General features: G+C 45.0%; 1 protein-coding gene across 1 annotated transcript; it reads right to left on the bottom strand.

Moving 5' to 3' along the window:
* Nucleotides 1-11,915: 11,915 nt before the first annotated feature.
* LOC122372526 lies at nucleotides 11,916-12,986 on the bottom strand. The gene is made up of 2 exons (XM_043349772.1): nucleotides 12,636-12,986; nucleotides 11,916-12,491 (listed from the first exon to the last, which is right to left on the bottom strand). The coding sequence occupies exons 1-2, from the start codon at nucleotides 12,984-12,986 to the stop codon at nucleotides 11,916-11,918; spliced, it is 927 nt and encodes a 308-aa protein (XP_043205707.1).
* Between the last annotated feature and the right edge of the window lie 9,430 nt (nucleotides 12,987-22,416).

The raw sequence follows: 22,416 nt of genomic DNA, 5'->3' as shown, positions 1-22,416 counted from the left end.
AGGTTAGGTCACCAGGTCACTTCAAGTGACCTCACCTCATAAAAGTAGCAATGTCTGCCATAGCTACACCGAGTGACTGAGCGCTATGAAACTTTCGACGATTGGTAAGAGCAGCAGTATGTACGGAAATTATATCTCGGAATTTCGATGCCGGTGACCTAAGGTCAGGTGAATTTTGCGACCTCCCATTGCAAGTCAATGGAAGAACATTGAAAGGCAACTCTTTTGGATGAACGTCACTCTAAACACTCTCAAGCACTTGAATTACAACTCCCCTTGACACACTGAACAAAAAATGGCACCCGTGACCCATATTTATGCCCCTTAGATCATCTCAGGTCACGAATGATATCCAAAAGGTTCTTCACGAAGAACTTTTGATGGGGACATGCTAGAACGATGAAAACGCCTTGACAATACGGACAATGCGGTGTTCAGCTTGACAATACAAATCGACTGATCTGCAACATGCCCCTTTCGGGTCAGGTCATGACTTTGATCTCAGGTCAAATTTTGAAGTTGACCTTTTGAGGTCAAATTATAGATCATCTATGCGTCCGAGAGGAACACGTGCTGGTAAAATGTAGCTCGTGAAGATTGAAGTCAAAAGTTATTGCAGAAAAAACTGTTTTCGAAAAAATAGGCTATTTTGGCAGTTTTTGACTCCTGCAGGCTATATGTATCGTTGTCATTAGGTCAAATTTTAAACAAATGTTCAGAAAGAACGTTAATATGGCTATCAAATGCGTTTTTCCCGAGTGGTAGCTCTATTAGTTTCCGCAAGTTATGCGTCGGCTTATTGAAGATTGTTGACATTCGACCTGAAAATCGGCGAAATTTGGCCTTCAATGACTTCTGCTATTGGTAAGGACAGTAGGTATGTATAAAATGTATATCTTTGAATTTGGATGCCAGTGATCTAAGGTCAGGTCAATTTTGCAACCTCTCAATCATAAGTCAATAGGAGCGAAAACACTTTGGAAGAACGTTAAGAACGTACAGGGGTATTTAGACCCCTGTGGGGTAAAATGTTATGCCACCGTTTTTCAGAACCTCCATGGTTCTTCACGTAGACGGCTTTGCATTCTCATCAAAAGAATCCACACGATTCTTCCAAAGACTCTTATGAGGTTTAGGGTTTATAATAAGAGCGTTCTTAGCACCTAGATAAGAACCCCAAAGGGTCTGTGAAGAAGTCCCTGAGGTTTATAGGGAAACCACCCTGTGTTCTGAATATCGGTTGTAGAACCCTTTCAGTTCTATTGCAATACCGCAAAATCCCCGTTCATTCGTCTATTGAACCTCCCATGCATGGCTATCGACCTGCGCCGTCACATCTGCTGCGCAAACACAGTACTTGATACGCCTTAAAATGTATTACCTTTCACTTTACTCTGAGCAATCAGCCTGCAAGTCTTCAGTCAGGAACAGCCAGCCCGCAACCAGCCCATGCGATCAGCCCGCAACCAGCCCGCATTCAGCCTGCAGGAACGCTTTCCATTCGGCCGCGTCACTTGCCTTACACATCCAAGCCAAAGAACTCCAGGAGCCAAATATGAACACATTTTTAGCTTTAGCAAGTGGATGTTTTCACAAACACTGTATGTTTGCGCTATCGCCCATGTCAGCAGCCGGGTGGCGATATCGCATTCTTCCAAATCACATACAGTTTCTCCTTCCACCACCAGCCTCAAGCCAGCGTTTTCGACGATGTCGACGTCTCCGCGCGGCGCGCGCCAGGACGCTCTCCTCAGACTCCAGGGGCTCAATCAGAGCTGAGATGGTCTCGTCCCCTAGAATGAAGAGTCGGGTGGATGCGTTATTCAACAGGCAGGGAGTAAAGAAACTTAGATTGACTTCAGAGACCATGAGCCTACTCCAAAAATAAAATAATGCACTTGACATATAAAGTGCAGTATAGATAAAATATTGCACTAAATCAGCACGAACATATGTTTATTAAAATCAGCCAAATTTGTACCTAAATCAATTGACCCCAAAATGGCAAGCTGATTCTATTCCTGGTTTATCTTCATTTGGAAGATTTGTCTAAATACCACATGCATAATTTAAGCTATGGGGCATTTATACAACATATAAATACTTACTGCATTGATTGGTCTTGCATAGGTATGAATTGTCTTCATCCAATGCATTCATCCATGCATTTGAGAGCGTTGTGATATTGCTTATTATGGTCAATCACAAGTGATATTAATAATACACAACACTTGACAAACAAAAAATTAACCTTATTTCAGTTCTTCAATATTTGATTACTTGCCATTCACCCAATCTTGCACCAGCCGCTCGTCACTGCACAAAGCGTGATCCAACGCGATCGAAAAATGGCGATCGCTTCCGGTGGACGCTAGAACGTGGTACCGCGGGCGTGGTCTTGATGAAAGCCATTACACTGATTAAACCACAACCCCTTCTTCTTAACCCTCGCCCCGTTGGGGGGGGGGCCATTTTGGCCCCCCCTGTGGTTTTTCCTGAATAGCAAGAAAACGGCGGCGCGCAGCGCCGCCAAATTTTCAGTACCTTCCCGGGCATCAATTTGACACCTTCACACCAAATTTCAAGTCTTAGGTCACCTTAGGTCAGGAGTTATTGAGGTCAAACTGAGGTCATGTTCGAGCAAAAATGAGCAAAAAACATGCAATCTTGAAACGCTCACCAAATCTACAGTTATCAAGCAATTTCAAAGTTCTCTATATGGTCTAGTAGACAAAAAGCGGCGCTACAAAACTGCTATCTCGGATTTTCAAAATTTGTGGTTTTTGACCAAAAAAAATTCAAAAAATTGATTTTTTTAGAAAAACTTTGAAAAAATCCAAAATTTTTCCGAATTTCGAAAAAAACCGGAATATATGTGATAGTTTCAGCGCTCTTCTATATACATACCAAATTTCAGATCGATATCTCGTTTTTTGGCCAAGTTATAGCGAAAAAACTGTTCAAAAATGATGACGTCAAATTTTTGAACTCAATTTTTAGCAATTCTAGACCACGTACGGCAAAACAAAGACCACCATTGAACTCCCCGTGACGAGCTGCATCGATTCGATACCCATTTTATGCAAAAATATTAACTTTGAAATTTGACCTAATTTGACCTGACCTTGACCTGACCTTGACCTGACCTTGACCAAAACGTGATCTAAGCTGGCCCCAAAGGCTGCCTGACCCATAAAATCGCATTTGTCATGTAAAATGGACCATAAAACATGTATCACACGACACTTTCATATTGTGACCCCCCCGTGACCTGACCTCTGTGACCTGACCTGGTATCAGTGACCTCAAATAGCAAAATATGTGTTTGAAGAACATTTCCCCATCGATGATTTTCAATGAAATGCATTTTACTCGATTTTATAACGCATTTCTTGAAGTGCCTGTAAACGGTGAAAATTGGACCTTTGACCTGACCTGTGACGTCATCGGTTTGACCTAGGTCAATAAAATTGGGTCACAAGGTAGTTCCCCGTTGGGGCTATCCAACGCCGTTTACCGCTTGTCGCTATGTTGCGTGGTTCTCGAGATCTTAGGGGGGGGGGCCAAAATGGCCCCCCCCAACCGGGCGCGTTGCTCGGCAGAGCCCAACGGGGCGCGGGTTAAACCCGATGCTAGTTCGTGCAAAACCTTCAAAGGGTTTATCTTTCGCGCGCTTGGTGTGACGTAATATCACGTGACTAGGGAGAACGAAGAAGAACCGGTGTTGGTCGAGTTGAAGCCCCCCTGGGGCCACTAAGATTGCACGCGAAGAAGCAGCACGTGTCTTCGGTCTATGTGAAACACTGTGTGTGTTCTTCATGAACCAGACGTTCTGCTTCGCCTCTAAGCCAGTTTACCCTAATACCCAAAAAACCTAGGTGTGGAATATTTTAAGATGCTTTTGCATAACGTTCTTTCAACTTGTTTTCAGCTAGAGTATTGAAATGTGCCTCTTTTGAACGAACATCACACTAAACCCCCTCAAACATCTGGTTACAGGTAAACATAAAATATTGAATCAAATAATTGCACTTGTAACCCCCCCCCCTTATGACACTGAGTTCACCTCAAGTCACAACAGTTATTCAAGAGGTGTTTGATAGTATCTTTTGATGCAGGCATGCTAGAGCGATGAAAACACCTTATATGTATTCAGTTCGATCTATACTGATGCGTAGCATTGCTGTTTCCGGTGGCGTCTGTTGGCGTCAACCGCCAACTAATAGATTTTTGTTCGGGGAAGGTGAGCTTGAATGTTCAGTGTTCACCTCATGTTCAGCCTGATGTAAAGGTCAGGTCAGAGCTATTTGGGCACGGAAGCTGGCTGAGTTAACCCTCGCCCATGTAGGGGGGGGGTTGGTGCAACCCCCCCCCTGAGGTTTTTCGGAAATAGTGCAAAAACGGCGGCGCACAGCGCCGCCAAATTTTGGGTACCTTATGGGGCAAACCTTGCGCATCTTTTGATAAAAAAAAATTGACCGGGTCATGTCAGGTCACGGAGTTATGACGTCACAAAAGGAACAGCCTCCGGCCGGATTTTCACAAACTGAGTGCCAACGCCCGAGGTTTCCTGCCGGTGGTACGGACATCGGTTGATGGATCGTGATGAAACTTCCCATGCATGTTGGGGCAAGTATTGGCTATCATATGGTATAAAAAACTTGACCGGGTCAGGTCAGGTCACGGAGCTATGACGTCACAAGAGGAACAGCCTCCGGTTCTATTTTTGAAAAGCGCCCGAACCACTATTTTGCTAATTCTTGTCACCTCAATGGGAATATGCAGCAATATTAGCTTCTATAGGGAGCAAATGGACCTCCCAAATCAAAAAATACAATCAGATTTCAAAAATTAAAATTTAATTTTTCGAATTTCTGCCGCCGACTGTGACCTTGCCGACTTCCGGCGCTCCCAACGCGCCATTTTTAGAGCTAGGGAAACGAAATGCATACCAAACGATAGAGAATTGATCAAGGAACACGATAGTGAAGGTTTCAAGTCGATATCTCCCACCGTTTTGCCGCAATCGCCGCGAAAAGTTGAAAAACTCTATTTTTCCGAAAATTTGACCTTTGACCGGTCAAAAGTAGGTCAAATATTGACCTAGGACCAAAAAATATACCACCAATCGCGAGATCTCGGCGAGAGCAATCCGTTGGTCTTTTCCGCTAAGCTCTACGACGCTCCGTTTTCAAACGCCAAGGGGGGGGTCGCACCAACCCCCCCCCCCTGCATGGGCGAAGGTGGCAGATCGCCGTTTACGGGCGAGGGTTAATCGACGGAGGCCGCGTTACGTATTAGTCGACAGAGTAGCTCATCGGCGTTCAATGGCACTCTTCCGACTCATCAGCTCAACTTTGTTGAGAGGTAATATCGAGAAAAGAAAAAATGACCTCAGATAATGTAGGCAATGTCATACACTTAAAAGCACGTTACATAATATTCAAAACTCCCAAGCACCAATCAGGTGTACATACGTATTTCTGTCAAGTTTCAGGTTTGTGTCGCTAAGCATCTGACTAATAGTATCAATTGCAAAAAGGTAATTAGGAAATCGATACGAAGCCAAAAGCCAAGTGTTACCAAATCCTCGGTAAAATACCCAAAAGCAAACCAACTTGGGATATTGAAAAATAGGTACTCACTTTATATCACAATAAGAGCATCTTATACAATCGTGCAAGAGTTCACAACGACAACAAAAAACCAAACACATTAGGGTTGAAATAGGTGCACAATACAAAATTGATGTCGGTTTGGTATCGGTATACCAAAAAGCTGTTAGCCGATTGAAATATCTACCTCTGACCTTGCAATTGGAGCAAGCAATCACAATTTAAAAGCATGTGATATCATTCAACAATTTCCGATGTAAAACAAGCGGTTCCGGTTTTCTGCAACGTTGACTTATAATGCTGTGTCCACACTGCACGTGACAGACCTGAACTTTAATGACCCTTATGATATAGGTAATGCGCGATAGGCGAGTCATAAGAATGTGATCCGGTTAGTGGTTACTACCTGTAAGATGTTTTATTTCCCTATAAGGGATATTCTGGAGTTTATTTCATTTCATTTTATTTTAGAAGGGGGAATGCATTATGCAGAGACACACCCAAAGGCCACATCATATAGATCAGTGACCTGACCTGAACTGAGCTGAACATGCGGTTAGTGCTAGACTATAGATTCACCAATCAGGTGTACGTATTTATGTTTCAAGTTTGTGTCGCTAACGCGTTCTGAGCAACCATGAAAAATCGTCTGGGTGGCACAAACCTCTCTTTTTCCCTCGACCGTGGATACGTTCTATGATGCAATCTTCAAAATGTTGATAGGTAAATGCCCCGCCTAGCGCGTGGCTTCCGCGGGCCTGCTGCAGTGCGGCGCGGTGGCCGGCGGGGAGGCGGCCGCAGACCGTACATGCATACATGCACGTCCGTCACCGGCGTCATCGACACGCCGCCGCCAAGGCTAGCGTCATTCTCCGCCGCCGGCCTAATCCGGCGCCGCCGCCGCGCCACCAAACACCCGCCACTTCCGTGCGTCTGGGTGTGTGTGTGGGAGGGGGGGGGGGGCGGTCGCCGAGCCGACTCCCACCCGTCGTCACACCGCCTCAGAGCGTTTTACCGCAGTGGACTGTTCTGTTCTCATACAGGGTCTTTTATAATGAATGCTATTTTTTAAATAGCCATAGCTCAGGTGATATGCATCACAAAGCTATTGTCAATACCCGAAATGAAAAATCATGGGAAATTATATTCACATGACTTGCATTTAGGTACCCTTCATGGATTTTGGTCTGTGTCACCTCGCTTTCGGACACAGATTTCGGCCCGCTGACGCGAATGGCGCACCACGCGCTTCACATCCTCCGCGCACAGCATTGCAGCAAACCTCTCCACTGTGACCTGTAGCTCTTTGAGGGTCACTGGAAGGGTCTCTGCTGGGGGCCTGCAAGACGACTGCCCAAAATCAGAAGTCCATCGGTGGGAGATCAGGGCTCCAAGCTGGCCATAGCCGCTCAGTGAGACGGCTGATCACTCGTCTGTCAAAGTTGCCATCCAACCACTGGCGCCCAGCCGCCGTTGTCACTGCAGCGCCGTCCTGCTGAAAGCAGCGGCCTTGTTTTCGAACCCCGCCAGGCACATGAGGCCATAATTCTGCCTTGAGCAGCCTCAGATAAGCTGGCCCGGTCACTGATGAGCCAGAAGCAAACCAGTGGACGAAGACAGGCCCGTCGACCACGGCAGCCCAAAACATGACCTTTTGTGCGTTTTGTTCCTTGCAGTCAACCGTGACATTCTGGAATCTGTCCACAAGCCTGTGATCATTTTAGAGTGGACATTGTGCTTCTTTTGAAAGTGTCCCCGAAACTTACTGTCGACGCCGTCAGCCCTTCAGTGAGCCATTTCCCACGACCACCCAAAACGCCTACGTGGAAAAAGAGCTGACCTGTGTTGTAGGGGGAGATATTTCATGTCCGCACAGAAGGGAAGTTTGGTGATGTGTGACAGTTTTTACATCAATAGAAAGTCCAAGAAATTTTCAATAATGTAAACACAAAATTTATGGTCTTATTCTTTACGAACACCTTCAACTTCGCGTTTTAAAAATAACATTCATTATGAACGACCCTGTACATCGTCTGATCAGCCCTTTTCACGAAGCAACATTGGGCAGCCTTGAAATCCGCTGGATTACGATATGAGTCATTTGACCATATCCTTAATCCTTTAAGTAAAATGTGATGGCAAAATACAATACAAAAAACGACAAATTTCGAGCACTGCTCTTTTCCAATCGGTTCGCAGGTTAGTATACTAACCTTCGATATTAACCCGCGCCCCACTGGGGGGGGGGCTATTCATAGCCCCTCCCGTTTTTCTGCAATAACTTCTAAACCGCTTGATGTATCGCCGCCAAACTATCAGTACCTTCGGCTGCATCAATTTGACACCTTGTGGCAAAATTTGAATTTCGTATCTATCATAGGTCGGCCGGAAATGACGTCCGAGTGACGTCATGTTCGGCCGATTTCGACGCAAAACATTGAACCACGGGAATCGCTTCTAAGAGCTCAGTTTTTAGTTTTTGAGCTATAGTTCGTTTTTTTTTCAAAAGGACTCTGGCTCCAAGTATGTTTTTCGAAAAAGCACGCGTTTTAGCGAGCAAAACGAGCAAAAACTGAACTTGAGAAACTCGAACGTCGCCTTATTTTAACATGTAAATTATTCCCGATAATTTCCATATGTGCGTTTTGGAACCAGATTTGAGAACAGTGGTGACGTCATGCTGTCGAACTTGTTTTGCAATGTAGCGTATAACTATCATGGACGAAACCGCTTACTCGATTATAACCTCGGCAACCGTGAAAAACGAAGTTTCCCCCCAAATTAGTCGAAACTTTGTCCCATCGTACGGACATTGAGTGCCTGCTGCCACCAGTGACGTCATCATAGTATGCTAATTTTTCAAGACACAATTTCCAGGTACTTACCGTGCACAATTTGAAATCGAATATTTTTTCGGTAAGAAATTCTTGGCCAGACGCTGAAGCTGCCAAAACTCACGTGAGAGCTTCGATAAGGAACTTGGAGCCAGCGTCCTTTTGAAAAAAAAAAAAAACGAACTATAGATCCAATTTATTTGCCTTAGAGCCCGGAGGACTCAGAATAGATTGCGCTATCAAACTGCTATCACGGATTTTCAAAATCGGGAAAATTTTGAAAATTGGATATGTTAAAATTCAAAATTTGTAGTTTTATCTTTTTTTAAGTTTTTGACTTTTCGAAAAAAACGGAATATATGTGATAGAACACATGCTTATGACACTCTAGCAAGTTTTAGCTAGATATCTTCAAAAATGGCCAAGCTATACGTATTATAGCAACAATTTCTTAATTTAAAATTTTTCAAATCATTTTTTTTCAGTACGTATTTGACATCGTACACCAATATAAATAGCACCATCGTGTTTCTGAGCTCAAACCGCATCCGATAGACATGTTTTTAGTTGAATAATTTCAATTTTGAAATTTGACCTTCTTTGACCTGAAAGTGAACTGACCTCAGTTATATTCAGATGAAAATGGCCTCAAATGACACAGGTGACACCTAGTTCGAAATGTATGGCTTAAATAGACCATAAAACATGTGTCACATGACCGACTTATGATATAAGATTGCCGTGACCTGTGATGACCTGACCCTGACCTGAAAATCAAAGTACAAGTTTGGTACCCTCAGGGTATCTAAAGCATCTGTTCACGAGTGTGTAAACAAAAAATCAGCCTGAGCTGACTTGTAAGACGGCAGCCAGAGCCCAAAATGTGAACAAGCCAAACATCCCTGACCTGTGACGTCATCGGTGACCTTGAGGTCAATGAAATAAGGTTTTACCCAAAAGTTTTTCCGGGGCTATCAGATCCCGTTTGAATTTTGACGATCACCCCGGTAATTTTGGAGTTAGGAAGGGGTCTATGAATAGCCCCCCCCCCCCCCCAGTAGGGCGCGTTATACACAGACCCCAGGTGGGGCGCGGGTTGACTGCGATACTAATGATGATACTAACTTGCGAACCGATTGAGAAAGAGCAGTGGTACTCCTTTTAACCCCGCCTTACCCGGGGTTGTTTGAACACCCAACTGCGGGTTTTCGCGAATATCTAAAAAAGAAAAAACGGCAGCGCGGGGCGCCGGCTTTTTCAACATACGTTGTTACAAATATTTTGATAGGCTATGGAAATTTCAGACCAAGGTCACTCACGGTCAGGTCACCAGGTCACATCAAATGACCTCACACCATAAAAAGTTTCAATACCTGTCATAGCTACACCGAGTGACCGATTGCTTGTGATTGTTGTGAGCGAGTCTCACACTTGTACATCTAGGATTTTTCCTAAAGTTCAATTGAGGTCAGGTCATTTCCGTGACTCACAATTACAAATCAGTGGGAAAAAATGAAAACTGCTATCCTGTTGTCGGGAACGATCTCCAACTAGAGTTCTGCACGGCTGCAATTTTCCACAGCCTAGCCGTCCCGCAGCCGTGGCTCCACAGCCACAGCCGCCCACAGCCGTGGCAAACTGTGGGCAGCCAGCCGTCAGCCGGCCGTTGATACTTTCAATAAAATGCAACCAAATAGTATATAATATTAAGTTGTTTTTAGTTGAAACATATAGCAAAAAGCACATTGCAATGGGCTATAGATTCTCAAGCTCATGAAGCATCATAGGTTAAGTGGTTGTGTATCTGGCTTTAGGCCGAAGGCCTGAAGCCTGATGCGCAACGCATGCCTACACAAGCCCTTGCAAGGGGTTAAGAAAGATGGGTAGGTAGATACCTACATCAACAGAAAACATAAACAACGAACCAGAATAGAAGCACTAGCAGTGTAGAAATCAAATGCCAAATCCTGAAGCATGGTTGTGGGACAGAACAGACCCTGGTGCTTTTCATTATCAATGTTAGGTATGGAAAATGAAACTGAAGTTGATGGACTGTCAAACAGTGATTGTCTAGTCAAAACTCTTGCTTCTTTCTTACCTTGCATATTTTCTGGGGTGTGATATGCCAGGCTTAGCGCAGCCTTCTGAGCAAGTCTAAAACTAATTTGATATGCAAGGCATCAAAACACTAGTGAGCATCCAAGAAAGAAAAACATTCATCTATTTTGATTTTTCCAAATAATGATCTTCGCTCAAATCCCCAAGGACGTGCGAGCCACAATTGCCTTTCAATCAAAAATTTTACTTGAGTTTTTAATGACGTCAATAGCAAAGAAGTGGCAATAAATTGTTTTTTGTCACAATAAACAGCCATAAAAATTACAATTATTAAATACTAATGCTATATAGTTAAAAATTGCTCTCAAACAACGGTTAGGTATCAAATTTTAACATTTTCAGAAGAAGACGTCATTTTATTAGTAAAGTCAACAGCTCGCGTAAGAAATATTGTGTTCAGGGTTTTCACCGTCATGTGAATTACGTGTTCAAGGTTTTCACCATCATGTGAATTAGCCGTAAGTAAGGTTCATGCTCACTTATAATCTAATTCCATTGGCTCCGTTGATCAGCATTTTCTGTTAGCGGTCACTAACACACCAGTTAGAACATAAAGCGCCAGTTTTATATTATGTAATTGGACTTGCCGAAAATCCAGAAATGCTTATAAGAGTTATTTTAGATAATATTTTATGAAGCCTTTACCTGCCTTTACCGAGGCGTGATTTCTTTTTCTATTACCTGAAAGAATTATTGAACGCTCGTCTTCAATAGCTGTAAGGTGCTTTCCTAATGACCAGGTGAGATTGATTTGAGAGGGATGTGACAATGCAGCATGTTGCATTTTCTGAAACTGTCAAGCTCTTGATGATGAAGGAACAATTGGTACCTATAATTAGTATTCTGTACCAGAGTGCAAACTCCCCCACAGCAAATGGTAAAACCATTACAGGTTTTCAAAGGCTTCACCACTTTCAATGTTGCTGGGCATCCTTTGCATGATTTTTACAGGCTAGACTGCTTATTAGAATGTAAGATTAAGGATTTAAAATTTTATATTTTAGCACTTAAGATTGAGCTGGAAATATCACAGCCGTGGCCACAGCCGTAGCCGTGTTCTTGGAGATATTTGCAGCCGCCCCGGCCCACAGCCGTGGGGCTGCAGCCAGCCGCGGCTGCAGCCGGCCGGTGCAGACCTCTATCTCCAACTATCTCAAGCACATAGAATCAGCACTCCTTGCAAGGTGCGATGCGTTACTTTTGCAATGTTGATTTTGCGTGACGTCACGATCAAATTGAGCTAGCGAGTCGGGAAAGCCACGGATGGACTAGTACAGGGTGCGGCAAAAGTTTTGATACCTTACCATTCATTCCCTCCCTCCCGTAAAATTAAAACAACAGTTTCATTTCAGCGGTCAATGTATTCTCCACGAAGCTGGACACAGAGTGAGACACGTGCGGGCATGCTGGCCACCAGGTTCTTCAGAGTCTGTGGGCTGATGCTCGCCCACGTCCTCTTGAGCGCCTTCTCGAGCTGTCCAAGGTTGCTGGGAGGTTTTTTCTTGTCCAGCTCCTGCTGCATTATCCCCCAGAGCTCTTCAATTGGATTCAGGTCAGGGCTGTTCCCTGGCCACGTGTCCTTAGCCCAGAAGTTGGGGAGGTGCTCCCGGCACCACTTCTGCGCTCTGGCAGACCGATGAGCTGGAGCGCCATCCTGCATGAAAATGCTGTCCGACCTGCGCTCGACCATGCGGCGCGTGAGGACGGAGCCCGTCGTGGCCGTCCTGTTGATGGCAGGGAGGCAGACTTCCTCGAGGATGTGCTCCACGTAGTACTCGGCATTGACCGACGTCTTCTGCGGGATCACGTGCAGCTGGCTCAATCCCTCGTAGGACATCATGCCCCACACCATCAGTTTCGGCGGGAATTTGACGCTGAACGCCTTCGGGACTTCAGCCGGGTTCTCAGCCCACACTCGCTCGTTCTGGCGGTTTGGGTGGTGGAAGAGTTGAAAGGGAGACTCGTCGCTGAAGAGTACCCGTTTCCACTCTTCCACAGTCCAGTTCTTGCGTTCCTTTCAAAACTGAAGCCTCTGTGCTCGCTGTTTTTCCGTTAATTTTGGCCTTACGCGGATCTTGTAGGCCTTCAGTCCAAGGGTGTTCCTCCAGTACCGGCGGACAGTCCTCTCGGACACCGGATATTTCTTCCGAGTGAGCTGTTTGGACAGCTTCCTCGCCGAGTGGCCAGATTTTCCAGCCGCTTTCTTCATCACGATCTTGGCGACGGTCGAGATGCTGGAAGGGCGCCCTGACCGCGGTCTATCTGCGACGCTCCCTGCCTCCTTAAACTTCTTCCACCAGCGTTTGATGGTGAGGACTGGGACCCCAAAGTGTGAGGCAACGTCCCTCTGCGTCTTGCCGGCTTGGAGCATGCCAATGGCGCGGCTGCGAGCCTCCAAACTGTATTGTTCGACCTTCATGGTTCGGCCGTGGCTACTGCAGCGGCCACCGGGTGGATAATGACTCCAGCCGGCGACCCTCTGGGTCAAGGTCAGCTGTTCAGCTAATCCCCGCCTCGGGGAAGGATGCGGGTACGCAAGGGCGCGCTCAGAAATGTCATATTCGGGGGCATGTTGGAAATGCATTGAGTTATTACAAAAAGACGGAAGGTATCAATACTTTTGCCGCACCCTATATATAAGGAAGACCTGCCGAATCGAATGATATGCGACATGACCTCCTTCGACCAACTTCGTGACCTGGGGCGCTGACCTGTCCGTGACCCGAGGTCAACACCCTAAGTTGACCGCATCTAAACAAAAAGTATATCATTCGACGCGCCTGAGCGATGCGAACACGATGCTGCCAAAATCGTGGCTCTGCGGCCGTTGTTTGCGAAGTTATTCACCAAAAACGGAACCGTACCTTAGGCCACTTGACCTGACCTCAGAGGTCACCGGTTGACCTAGGACCTTAACCCGCGCCCCACTGGGGTATGTGTATAACACGCCCTACTGGGGGGGGGGGGCTATTCATAGCCCCCCCTCCTAACTCCGAAACTACTGGGCCGATCGTCAAAATTCAAACGGCGTCTGATAGCCCCGGAAAAACTGTCGAACGAAAACTAATTTCATTGACCTCGAGGTCACCGATGACGTCACAGGTCAGGTCAAAGTAAAAATTATTAGCATTTTGGCTTGTTCACATTTTGGGCTCTGGCCGCCGTCTTACAAGTCAGATCAGGCTCATTTTTGGTACACACACTCTTAAACAGATGTTCTAGATACCCTGAGGGTACCAAGCTTTTACTTTGATTTTCAGGTCAAGGTCAGGTCATCACAGGTCACGAAAATATTTTATCATGCGTCGGTCACGTGACACATGTTTTATGGTCCATTTAGGCCATAGATTTCGAATTTGATGTCGTCTGCGTCATTCGAGGTCATTTGAGTCGAATTTAGCTTAGGTCAGGTCACTTTCAGGTCAAAAAAGGTCAAATTTTGAAGTTAAAATTTTTCAACAAAAAAGGTGTCTATTGGATGCAGTTTGAGCTCAGGAACACGATGGTGCCATTTATATTGGTGTACGATGTCAAATACGTACTGAAAAATTGATTTGAAAAATCAATAATTGTGAATTTTTTGCAATAAGGCGTATAACTTGGCCATTTTTGAAGACATTTAGCTAAAACTTGCTAGAGTTAGTCATAATCATGCGTTCTGTCACATATATTCCGGTTTTTTTCGAAAAGTCAAAAACTTTTTGAAAAAAAATATAAAAATACAAATTTTGAATATTATTATATCAAATTTTCGAAATTTTCAAAATTTTGAAAATTCGAGATAGCAGTTTGATAGCGCGGTCAATTCTGAGTTCTTTCATGCAAAGAAATTGGATCTAGCTTAAAAACTGAGCTCTTGGGAGCGATTGCCGTGGTTCAATGTTTTGCGTCGAAATCGGACGAACATGACGTCACTCTGACGTCATTTCCGGCCGACCTATGGTAGCTACGAAGTTCAAATTTTTACACAAGGTGTCAAATTGATGCAGCCGAAGGTACTGTAAGTTTGGCGTCGATCCGTCAAGCGGTTCGGAAGTTATTGCAGAAAAACGGGAGGGGGGGCTATAAATAGCCCCCCCCCCCCAGTGGGGCGCGGGTTAACCCTCGCCCTGGCAGGGCATTTTTCATAACACGGCCTGGTAGGGGGGGGGACGATGCGACCCCCCCGCGATTGGCTCCTATGGCAGCTAGAAACACCAAATTTGGTAGGTAGGTGGGCCCCCTGGAGTTCTCGCCCCTGTGCAAATTTGGTTGCTCTAGGTCAATATTTAGGGGGGTTTTGGGGGGTATAAATGTAAAAACTTCGCTAAAAACAGGTCAAACGTTTTTCGCTTATAACTTTTGATCTAATTAAGATAGAACAAAAAGAGTAGCACCAGTGAACTCAGCACGTCAAGGCGCGTCGAATGATATACTTTTTTGCTTGCTTAAGTGTACTTAAAGTTTTTCTTAAACTTTAATTGATTAATGATTTAAGTTTAAGTTACTCAAATTGCATCATATCACATATCATTCGATTCGGCTGATCACCAGGAACACAATGACACCATTTTTAAAGCTCGAGCGTCATTATGTGCGAAGTTATTGGCAAAAAAGTCATTTGACCTCAGTTGACCTCATTTGACCTGACCCATGGATAAGTACATCAAACAAAGAAGCGCCAAGTGACTTGCTGTTAAGTACTGTGGTTTCAAAGCACAAAAGTGATAGAACAAAGCGGATATCTCCAGTATTTTCCGAATTTAGTATTTTCCCATAGGCTTAACATTACGATGTAATGGCCTCTAACTGACCTCAGGTCAGTGACCTAAAAAAAACGAACCATATGTTATACAACTCGGTGAACGTAGCACATCCTGAAAGTTTGAAAGGAATCAGTCCAAAACTGTCAGTTGGACAGGTGCAAAAAGAAAATTGAAATTTGACCATGACCTTGTACCGGTTTTTGCTGACCTGGTGACCTGACCCAAGGTCACCATGACCTGAAATTTTCAGGTCATATGTAAAAAGGTTGCTCCATAGGCTGTGCCAAATTTGGAGGCGCTGCGCGCCGCCGTTTTTACGCTATCTTCGAAAAACCTTAGGGGGGGATCGCATCGACCCCCCTGCCAGGGCGAGGGTTAAAATTGGGTATAAATCTCTGCGTTCCATAACGGCGCACACCTTCGTTTTTCCTCGACGCGCTAGCTCCACCAGGGGCGAAACGGCGAGAGGGGGGCTTGTACTTACCCCCCTCGGCCGGCGCGTATATAGAAAACCGGTATGCCCGGCGAGCGTTAACAAGTAAGCTGAGATTATCATTTCGCTGTGATCAACATTCAGCTGTGATTATCATTAGGTTGTGAATCTTATTTAGCTGTGATTATCATTAAGCTGCATGATTACCATTTAGCTGTGATTATCATTTAGTTGTGATAATAACTTTGTTGTTGATTATCGTTCAACAAGGTGTCTGCTTTGCAAAATTTTGTTATGCATGGGTATTTGCTTCATCATCTCAGCAGATGCTGTGTAGCAGAGTTTTTTTCTTTTTTGAATTTTGCTCCCGACAGGCCGAGGCGCACAGCTCGAATATTATGCATATGCATACCAAGTCCCAATGAGCTGCGCTAGTTGCAAAATGATTGGGTCGCAAAATGATTGATTGGCAGGGGACAGTGGTTTGCATTGATCGGCGTTATGGTATCACGAGCGGAACCGTCGGCTGACCTTGTCGTAACGGTGGCAGCTCGTTAGTTGGCGGAGGTGCGGCCGTACTCAGCACGGCTGCCGGCGCCGCGTCCGCCACCGCCGCGCCGGACAGCACGGATTTTTCACCGTCATGTCTGATGGATCTAGATGAACGCCATATTTATTATTTTATATCCGGAGGGGTATTCAGCTCTCCTGACGTTCTGCTGCTAGGCATTTTTTTCACGTTATTTGTCTAAAGTAGGGGAAAGTGGGGTAAGACGGGCACCTTAACTTTGGAGCCATTTTTCGGCCGGTTAGAAACATCATAGAAACGGGAAACTGGGTGAAAACCTTTTTCAGACATTTTACTTTCATTTGCCAGAAGATGAGACTTAGACCTGATTCAACAAATAAACTGCAGCTATTTTTGCAAAACCTTGCAAAAACCCGTCTTACCCCACCCCATGGGGTAAGACGGTCACATGGGTAGGGCAAGACGGCCAGCTTCTTTCACCGATCAGCGCAGCTCGCAACAAATGCCCGAGATTAGCCGCATTTATACAGTCGCTCGTTGGTCTCAAGTGCTTCGGAAATGGCAGTATACGAGATTCGTGCAGAAGGCGTATGCTCCTATATAGGCCCTAGTTCAGAAGCCATGTAGAACCGTTTTTCACATTCATTATTCGAGAATAAACTGTGCCGAAGGAATATTGCTAACATGTCTGTGAGTATCGGAATCGAACATATTCTTATTAGAAATGCTTCTTTTTTCCTACAGCAACAAAAATATTTTCACCATTACAGACCCATTGGGTTCATAGTTGCCCGTCTTACCCCAAACTCAATGTCAGAAGTTCAGCACGATTTTTCGCTGTGGACAATTTGATGCAGACAAAGCAAATCCGCCGTAAATGAACACTGTTGGCATATGAGTGTACCACAAGTGATTGCGAGTTTTTAACTCTATAGTGCTGTACACAAAAGCTTGCACAATACATTATGGATGTTTTCAATGAAATGAGTGTTTTAAAGAAATCAAAATAAAAGATTATCGACTGAACACAAATTCACCAGACTTGAATGGTGGTGTGTAGTGGGAAAGGCAATTCTGGTCCTAACTTTTCTTGCTCGTAGCGCTATTGGTTTGGTCTGCAGAAGGGGTGCCCGTCTTACCTACCCTGACCGTCTTACCCCACTTTCCCCTATGTCACAGATAGTTTCGAAAAGTTGTAAAAACGTTTATCTTGTGTTTTATCAATGTAGCTATCTTTATCCACGATGGTTACAAATCACCGCAGACGCACTGCATACTGCATAGTGTTTAAACCTCAAGGCGGCCAGCGGCTACGATGGCGCCATCTATGTGGAGAATTGTTAACCCGTGTATGACTGGGATATTTTCCATTACGTGAGTGACTTGGGGGAGGCTCTATGTACAGAGCCCCCCTACAATCTCCGACATTACTGGGTCGATCGTCAAAATTCAAACGGCTTCTGATAGCCCTGAAAAACTCATCCGAAACCTATTTTTATTGACCTCGAAGTCACCGATGACGTCACAGGTCAGGACAGAATAAAAATTATCAGCATTTTGGCTTGTTCAAAATTTAGGCTCTGGCCGCCGGCTAACAAGTCCGACCAGGCTCGTTTTTTGTTACACACTCCTTGGTAAATGCCTTGATTTGATACCCTGAGGGTACCGAACTTGTAGAGGAGACCCGAGAGGTATGGGCCCCCGCGAGGTATGGGCAATCGCAGTTTTAAAGAAGTGTTGCGTATTTTTCCATATTTGACCACGTAAACTGGTAGCAACCATTTCGTTATACAACCCACTTGATTTCCAAAATCTTCCTCAGTCATCTTTGGCAATGAGCGGTGATAAAGCGTTTTTGCCCTCTTCGAGTAAAATACGGTACATAAAGTAACTTCGTGATCAATGCTTATTTTATTTTGTCAGACCATCGCTAAGATGAGGTTAAAAGCATGCAAATTAAGACTGGATAAACAATTTGAAGCTTTCTTGCAAGATTATGAGCTGAGATGCTACGCGCATTCTGAGGTCCCAACCGGGAGGTTCGGGCCACCCCCACCCCCAGTGCGTGATCCTAAATCAAATGTTCTCTTCAACAAGTTTTGCTTTTGTCGCACATTGTCGAACATTTAACTACGGATTGCATTTGAACAGAAAATATTATTTGTCTTATTTCATAGAAAATGATTGAGTTAACCATAATAAATATGTGCCAAACTGGCCTCCATGAAGTAAGCTGTTGGCCACTTATGCGGTACCTGGGCACTAAAACTAAAAGAGCTCACTGTAAACCCAACCTACGAGTATTGTTCTCAATGTCGAGAAAAGAATATATGAAACCTGACACCGGCCCATACCTACCTCCCGGGCCATCATGGCCCATACCTCCCGGTGTAGATAGGTTCTAAACATAAATTCATACACCTAATTTATTGAATTTCAAAATGGTAAGCTGTAGGAATGACAGTACCGTAAAGTTTTTTAGTGACATGGTTAGTTGACTTTACCTGGTGACCTGACCTTACGTGACCAGATGTCAGAATCTTACACACAATGCAAAATTAATGTGTGATAAGCGTTACCTATGTAGGACCACGTTTCGTGCAGCGCAACGCGGCGGTTTTCGTTACACAAATACACAACAACAATAAGATGGATAGTGTGGCCGAAAATACTCCCTCCTCTACCCGGGCAAAGGTTATATGAGCTCGAGGTAAGCAAGTTTAAACGGGCCCTCCCATCTTCAAACAAACTCATGAATTGGCATAAAAGTGATGTCGCTCGGTTCAGAAAAGTTAAAACCAGGGCTGCGGAGTCGGAGTCGGAGTCGGAGTCGGAGTCGACATTGGAAATCCCAGCCGGAGTCGGAGTCGGAGTCGGAGTCACCGAAAATCTGTCGACTCCACAGCCGTGCCAGGTGTGCGGAGTCGGAGCCGGGAGTTGGAGTCGATCGGAGTCGACATTTCTGCCCGGAGTCGGGGCCGGAGTCGGAGTTGGTTTTTGAAAGCCGGAGCCGGAGTCGGAGTCGGAGTCGCCGTAAATCCATCGACTCCGCAGCCCTGTTTAAAACGAATATCTACCAAATTTCACCGAAAAATATTCACCGGTTTTCAAGACTTTACTTTTGTTTACTTTTTTGGGACCTCAGCTGTTCCTTTGACGTCATTAGGAAGCAATAATTTGGAATGCTAAAAGTGCGGTAGATGTTGCGCGCAAAGCAGCATATACCACCACGTTTCACCAAAGGGTTTAGAATAAGAGTTGAAAACCGTTAGATTTGTGCTGACGTCACAAATTCTAAGGGGCATTCAAATGCATTAGCCGCTTAGAATTCGAAAACTACAGACTTTGAAATTGAATATCTCGGGATTAACATTTCTCAATGTTGCGAGTGCCCAAACCGGAAATTGCAAGCCTGGGGCCCTAATTTAGCTATCTCAATTCAAAACTAACGTTAAGGTGGGGTGATCACTTTAAGTTCTTTGGATTGTCTCTGGGGATTTTTGCTTGATCCAGCTTGTTTCGGCACCTTCTTTGTTGATAGAGTTAGACGAGGTGAAGTCGTTCCTCGGGGCATTGGTGATCAGATTTAGCCCCTGGCCCACCTGTTTTTTTTTTTAAATTCTTTGGAATGTATTCATCTCATACACATTGCAACAAGTACACGAAACATCCCAGCATACTTAAATATCAGAGAAATACATACGCGCAACTTTTCACACTCATTCCCATCCACACACAAAAATTAGCGACAAAGTGACTGTGTCGTACTGCTGCCGGGTCATTCCGTTTAGAAACATACGCTGCACCTATGCGATGAAGCCTCTATGTACATAGGTCCGGTCAGGCGCTTCTCTAGTCGTCGCGGTCGTCGTTCAGACTCTGGCGAGTCTTTTTTTTAATTTTTAAATTGCAAAACAGTTTAAATAATATTGAAATGAAACAGGGCACCCGCTCGCACACAGCGCACGCCCGCCCCCAGCCACCAGCGCCCACACCGGCGCCCGCGCGCGCCAAGAAGAGCGCGCGGCCGCGCTCGCGCATGCACAAATGCTGTATGATTGGGTGCAGTATGTTTGAGTTTGTGAACGTGCGCGTGTGTGTCTTGCATATACATTATTCATACACTTATAAGTTATAAGACAGTTAAACTGTACCACAATGCATGTTCACGAGCCAATGCATGGTTAAAATGAATAAAAAGTATCTAAAGCCCGCCTGGCCAGGACAGGACAGCGTCTTAACCCCTATGACAACCGTCCCGGCCCCGGGGAGGTCTAGAAGATGCCTCCCCGACCGGGGAGGGCTAGGGGATACCGCCCCGGTGTACCTCCAGGCGGGCCGGCCAGCCCCCACCCGCACCGCCCGGCGACCGACTCATCCCGTCGGGCGGTGCTCCCTAGCCACCGACCGGGAGTGCGAGACCTGGGTTAACCCGCGCCCCCCAGTGGCGGTCTCAGCCAACTTCGCCCTAGTGGGGGGGGGGGGGGCATATGTTACCACCCACCTCTAACTCAAAAACTAAGAGGGCTAGAAAGACGCGGTAAAAAGCAGTCGATAGCTCTCGATGCGTACGTTTGAAAGCATTTCAGTCATTTTTCATCTTAGAGCAATTTTGGGGTCACCAGAGGTCATCAAAGGTCAACATTTGCCGAATTGTCATTATATTTGTTAGAAAGCATGCCATTATCTCAGGAACTATGATAGCTAGAAAAACGCATGGAAAAGTAATCGATAGCTTTCAACTCTTCTTTTGATAAAATCATCAGCAAAAATGGCCTCAGGTCAACGGTTTAGCCTCCAGAGGGCAAAAACTCCAAAAATAGCTGTTTTTACGAAAAGTGTTTTTCGACAAAAAACTTTTGACTAAAAAAAGCCACGATATTTTTATTGCCAGAATCGTGTTCCTCTCGCCGAGACGCGTCGAATGAACTATGATTTGACCTTGAAAGTTCAACTTGAAAATTTGACCTCAGGTCAAGGTCATGACCTGACCGGAAAAGGTCATGTTGCATATCAGTCGATGCGTCTCGGCAAGACAAACACAATGAGACCATCCCGAGCGTTTTATCTCTTTCCAATCGAGAGTTATTGGCAAAAATCTGTTTGTAGCCTCAAATGACCTCGGATGACCTTTTTAGAGGCTATCAGCAAAAAAGACGCCTTGGTCGTCACGGATGGTCCAAATTATTGTGATACTGAAATATTTGGACTATTCCTATGCGTACACACGGATCTACAGGCATTTTCGTTTTTCTCCATTGACTTTTAATGGAAAGGTCACGCCACTGACCTGACCTTAGGTCACAGATATAAAGAATCCGAGATATACAAATTGTAGGCGCCCATAACATCATACAATCCACCAATTTTGAAACCTCTCTGACAAACACTGCAGGCTGGACATGATTGCAAACTTTTTTAGGCTTGGTCAGTTAACTTGACCTGGTGACCTGACCTGACATGACTTGGGGTCAAAAATTTCACACATTGTCCAAAATTGATGTACCAAAAGCTACTCCAAGCGGCGCGGCGTAGCGCCGCGGTTTTTTATTCACACGCAAAAAACGCGACAGGGTGGTAACATATGTCCCCCCCCCCCCCAGTTGGGCGAAGGTTTAAGGCATATTTTTAACTACACCCATAGATAGCATGTATCTGTGCTATTTATGATTCATGAACCTATGTTTGAATTTACCATTCATCTAAGATCTACATAAATATTCACCATATTTCATCCTATATATCTACATGTATCTATGATTCATGTTATCCACGCTGCGCCAAATGTAGCATCAAAACTTATCTCAGGCAGGTAGATAATTCAGTTGTACATAAAACTATTTTCATTCGCCAGGTAAACTGTTAACAAGAAGCTAGTATACGTCTCCTCGTGGCGCCCGCTTTGCGTCTCATTTCAGCCGACCTTTCCGTCCTGGCTGGTCAGGAGATGTAGCAAGGGAATGAAGGGAAGGAAAAGTACAGAAATAAAAAAAGTTGCATCTTGAGGTTCATCCAACAGCGCGGTCCACTGCTGTTCGGCGGTGTAGCAGAAAAGAGATTCGCTGCTGGAAGGAACTCGATAGTAGAGCTGGTAGAACAGGGGAGCTTGAGAGTCGTTGAAGAGATCCCGAGATAGATCTAG

The sequence above is a fragment of the Amphibalanus amphitrite genome, unplaced genomic scaffold (assembly GCF_019059575.1).
Source record: "Amphibalanus amphitrite isolate SeventyFive unplaced genomic scaffold, NRLGWU_Aamphi_draft 001369F_arrow, whole genome shotgun sequence".
NCBI lineage: Eukaryota > Metazoa > Arthropoda > Thecostraca > Balanomorpha > Balanidae > Amphibalanus > Amphibalanus amphitrite.
This window is presented reverse-complemented; position numbering and strand designations above follow the sequence as displayed.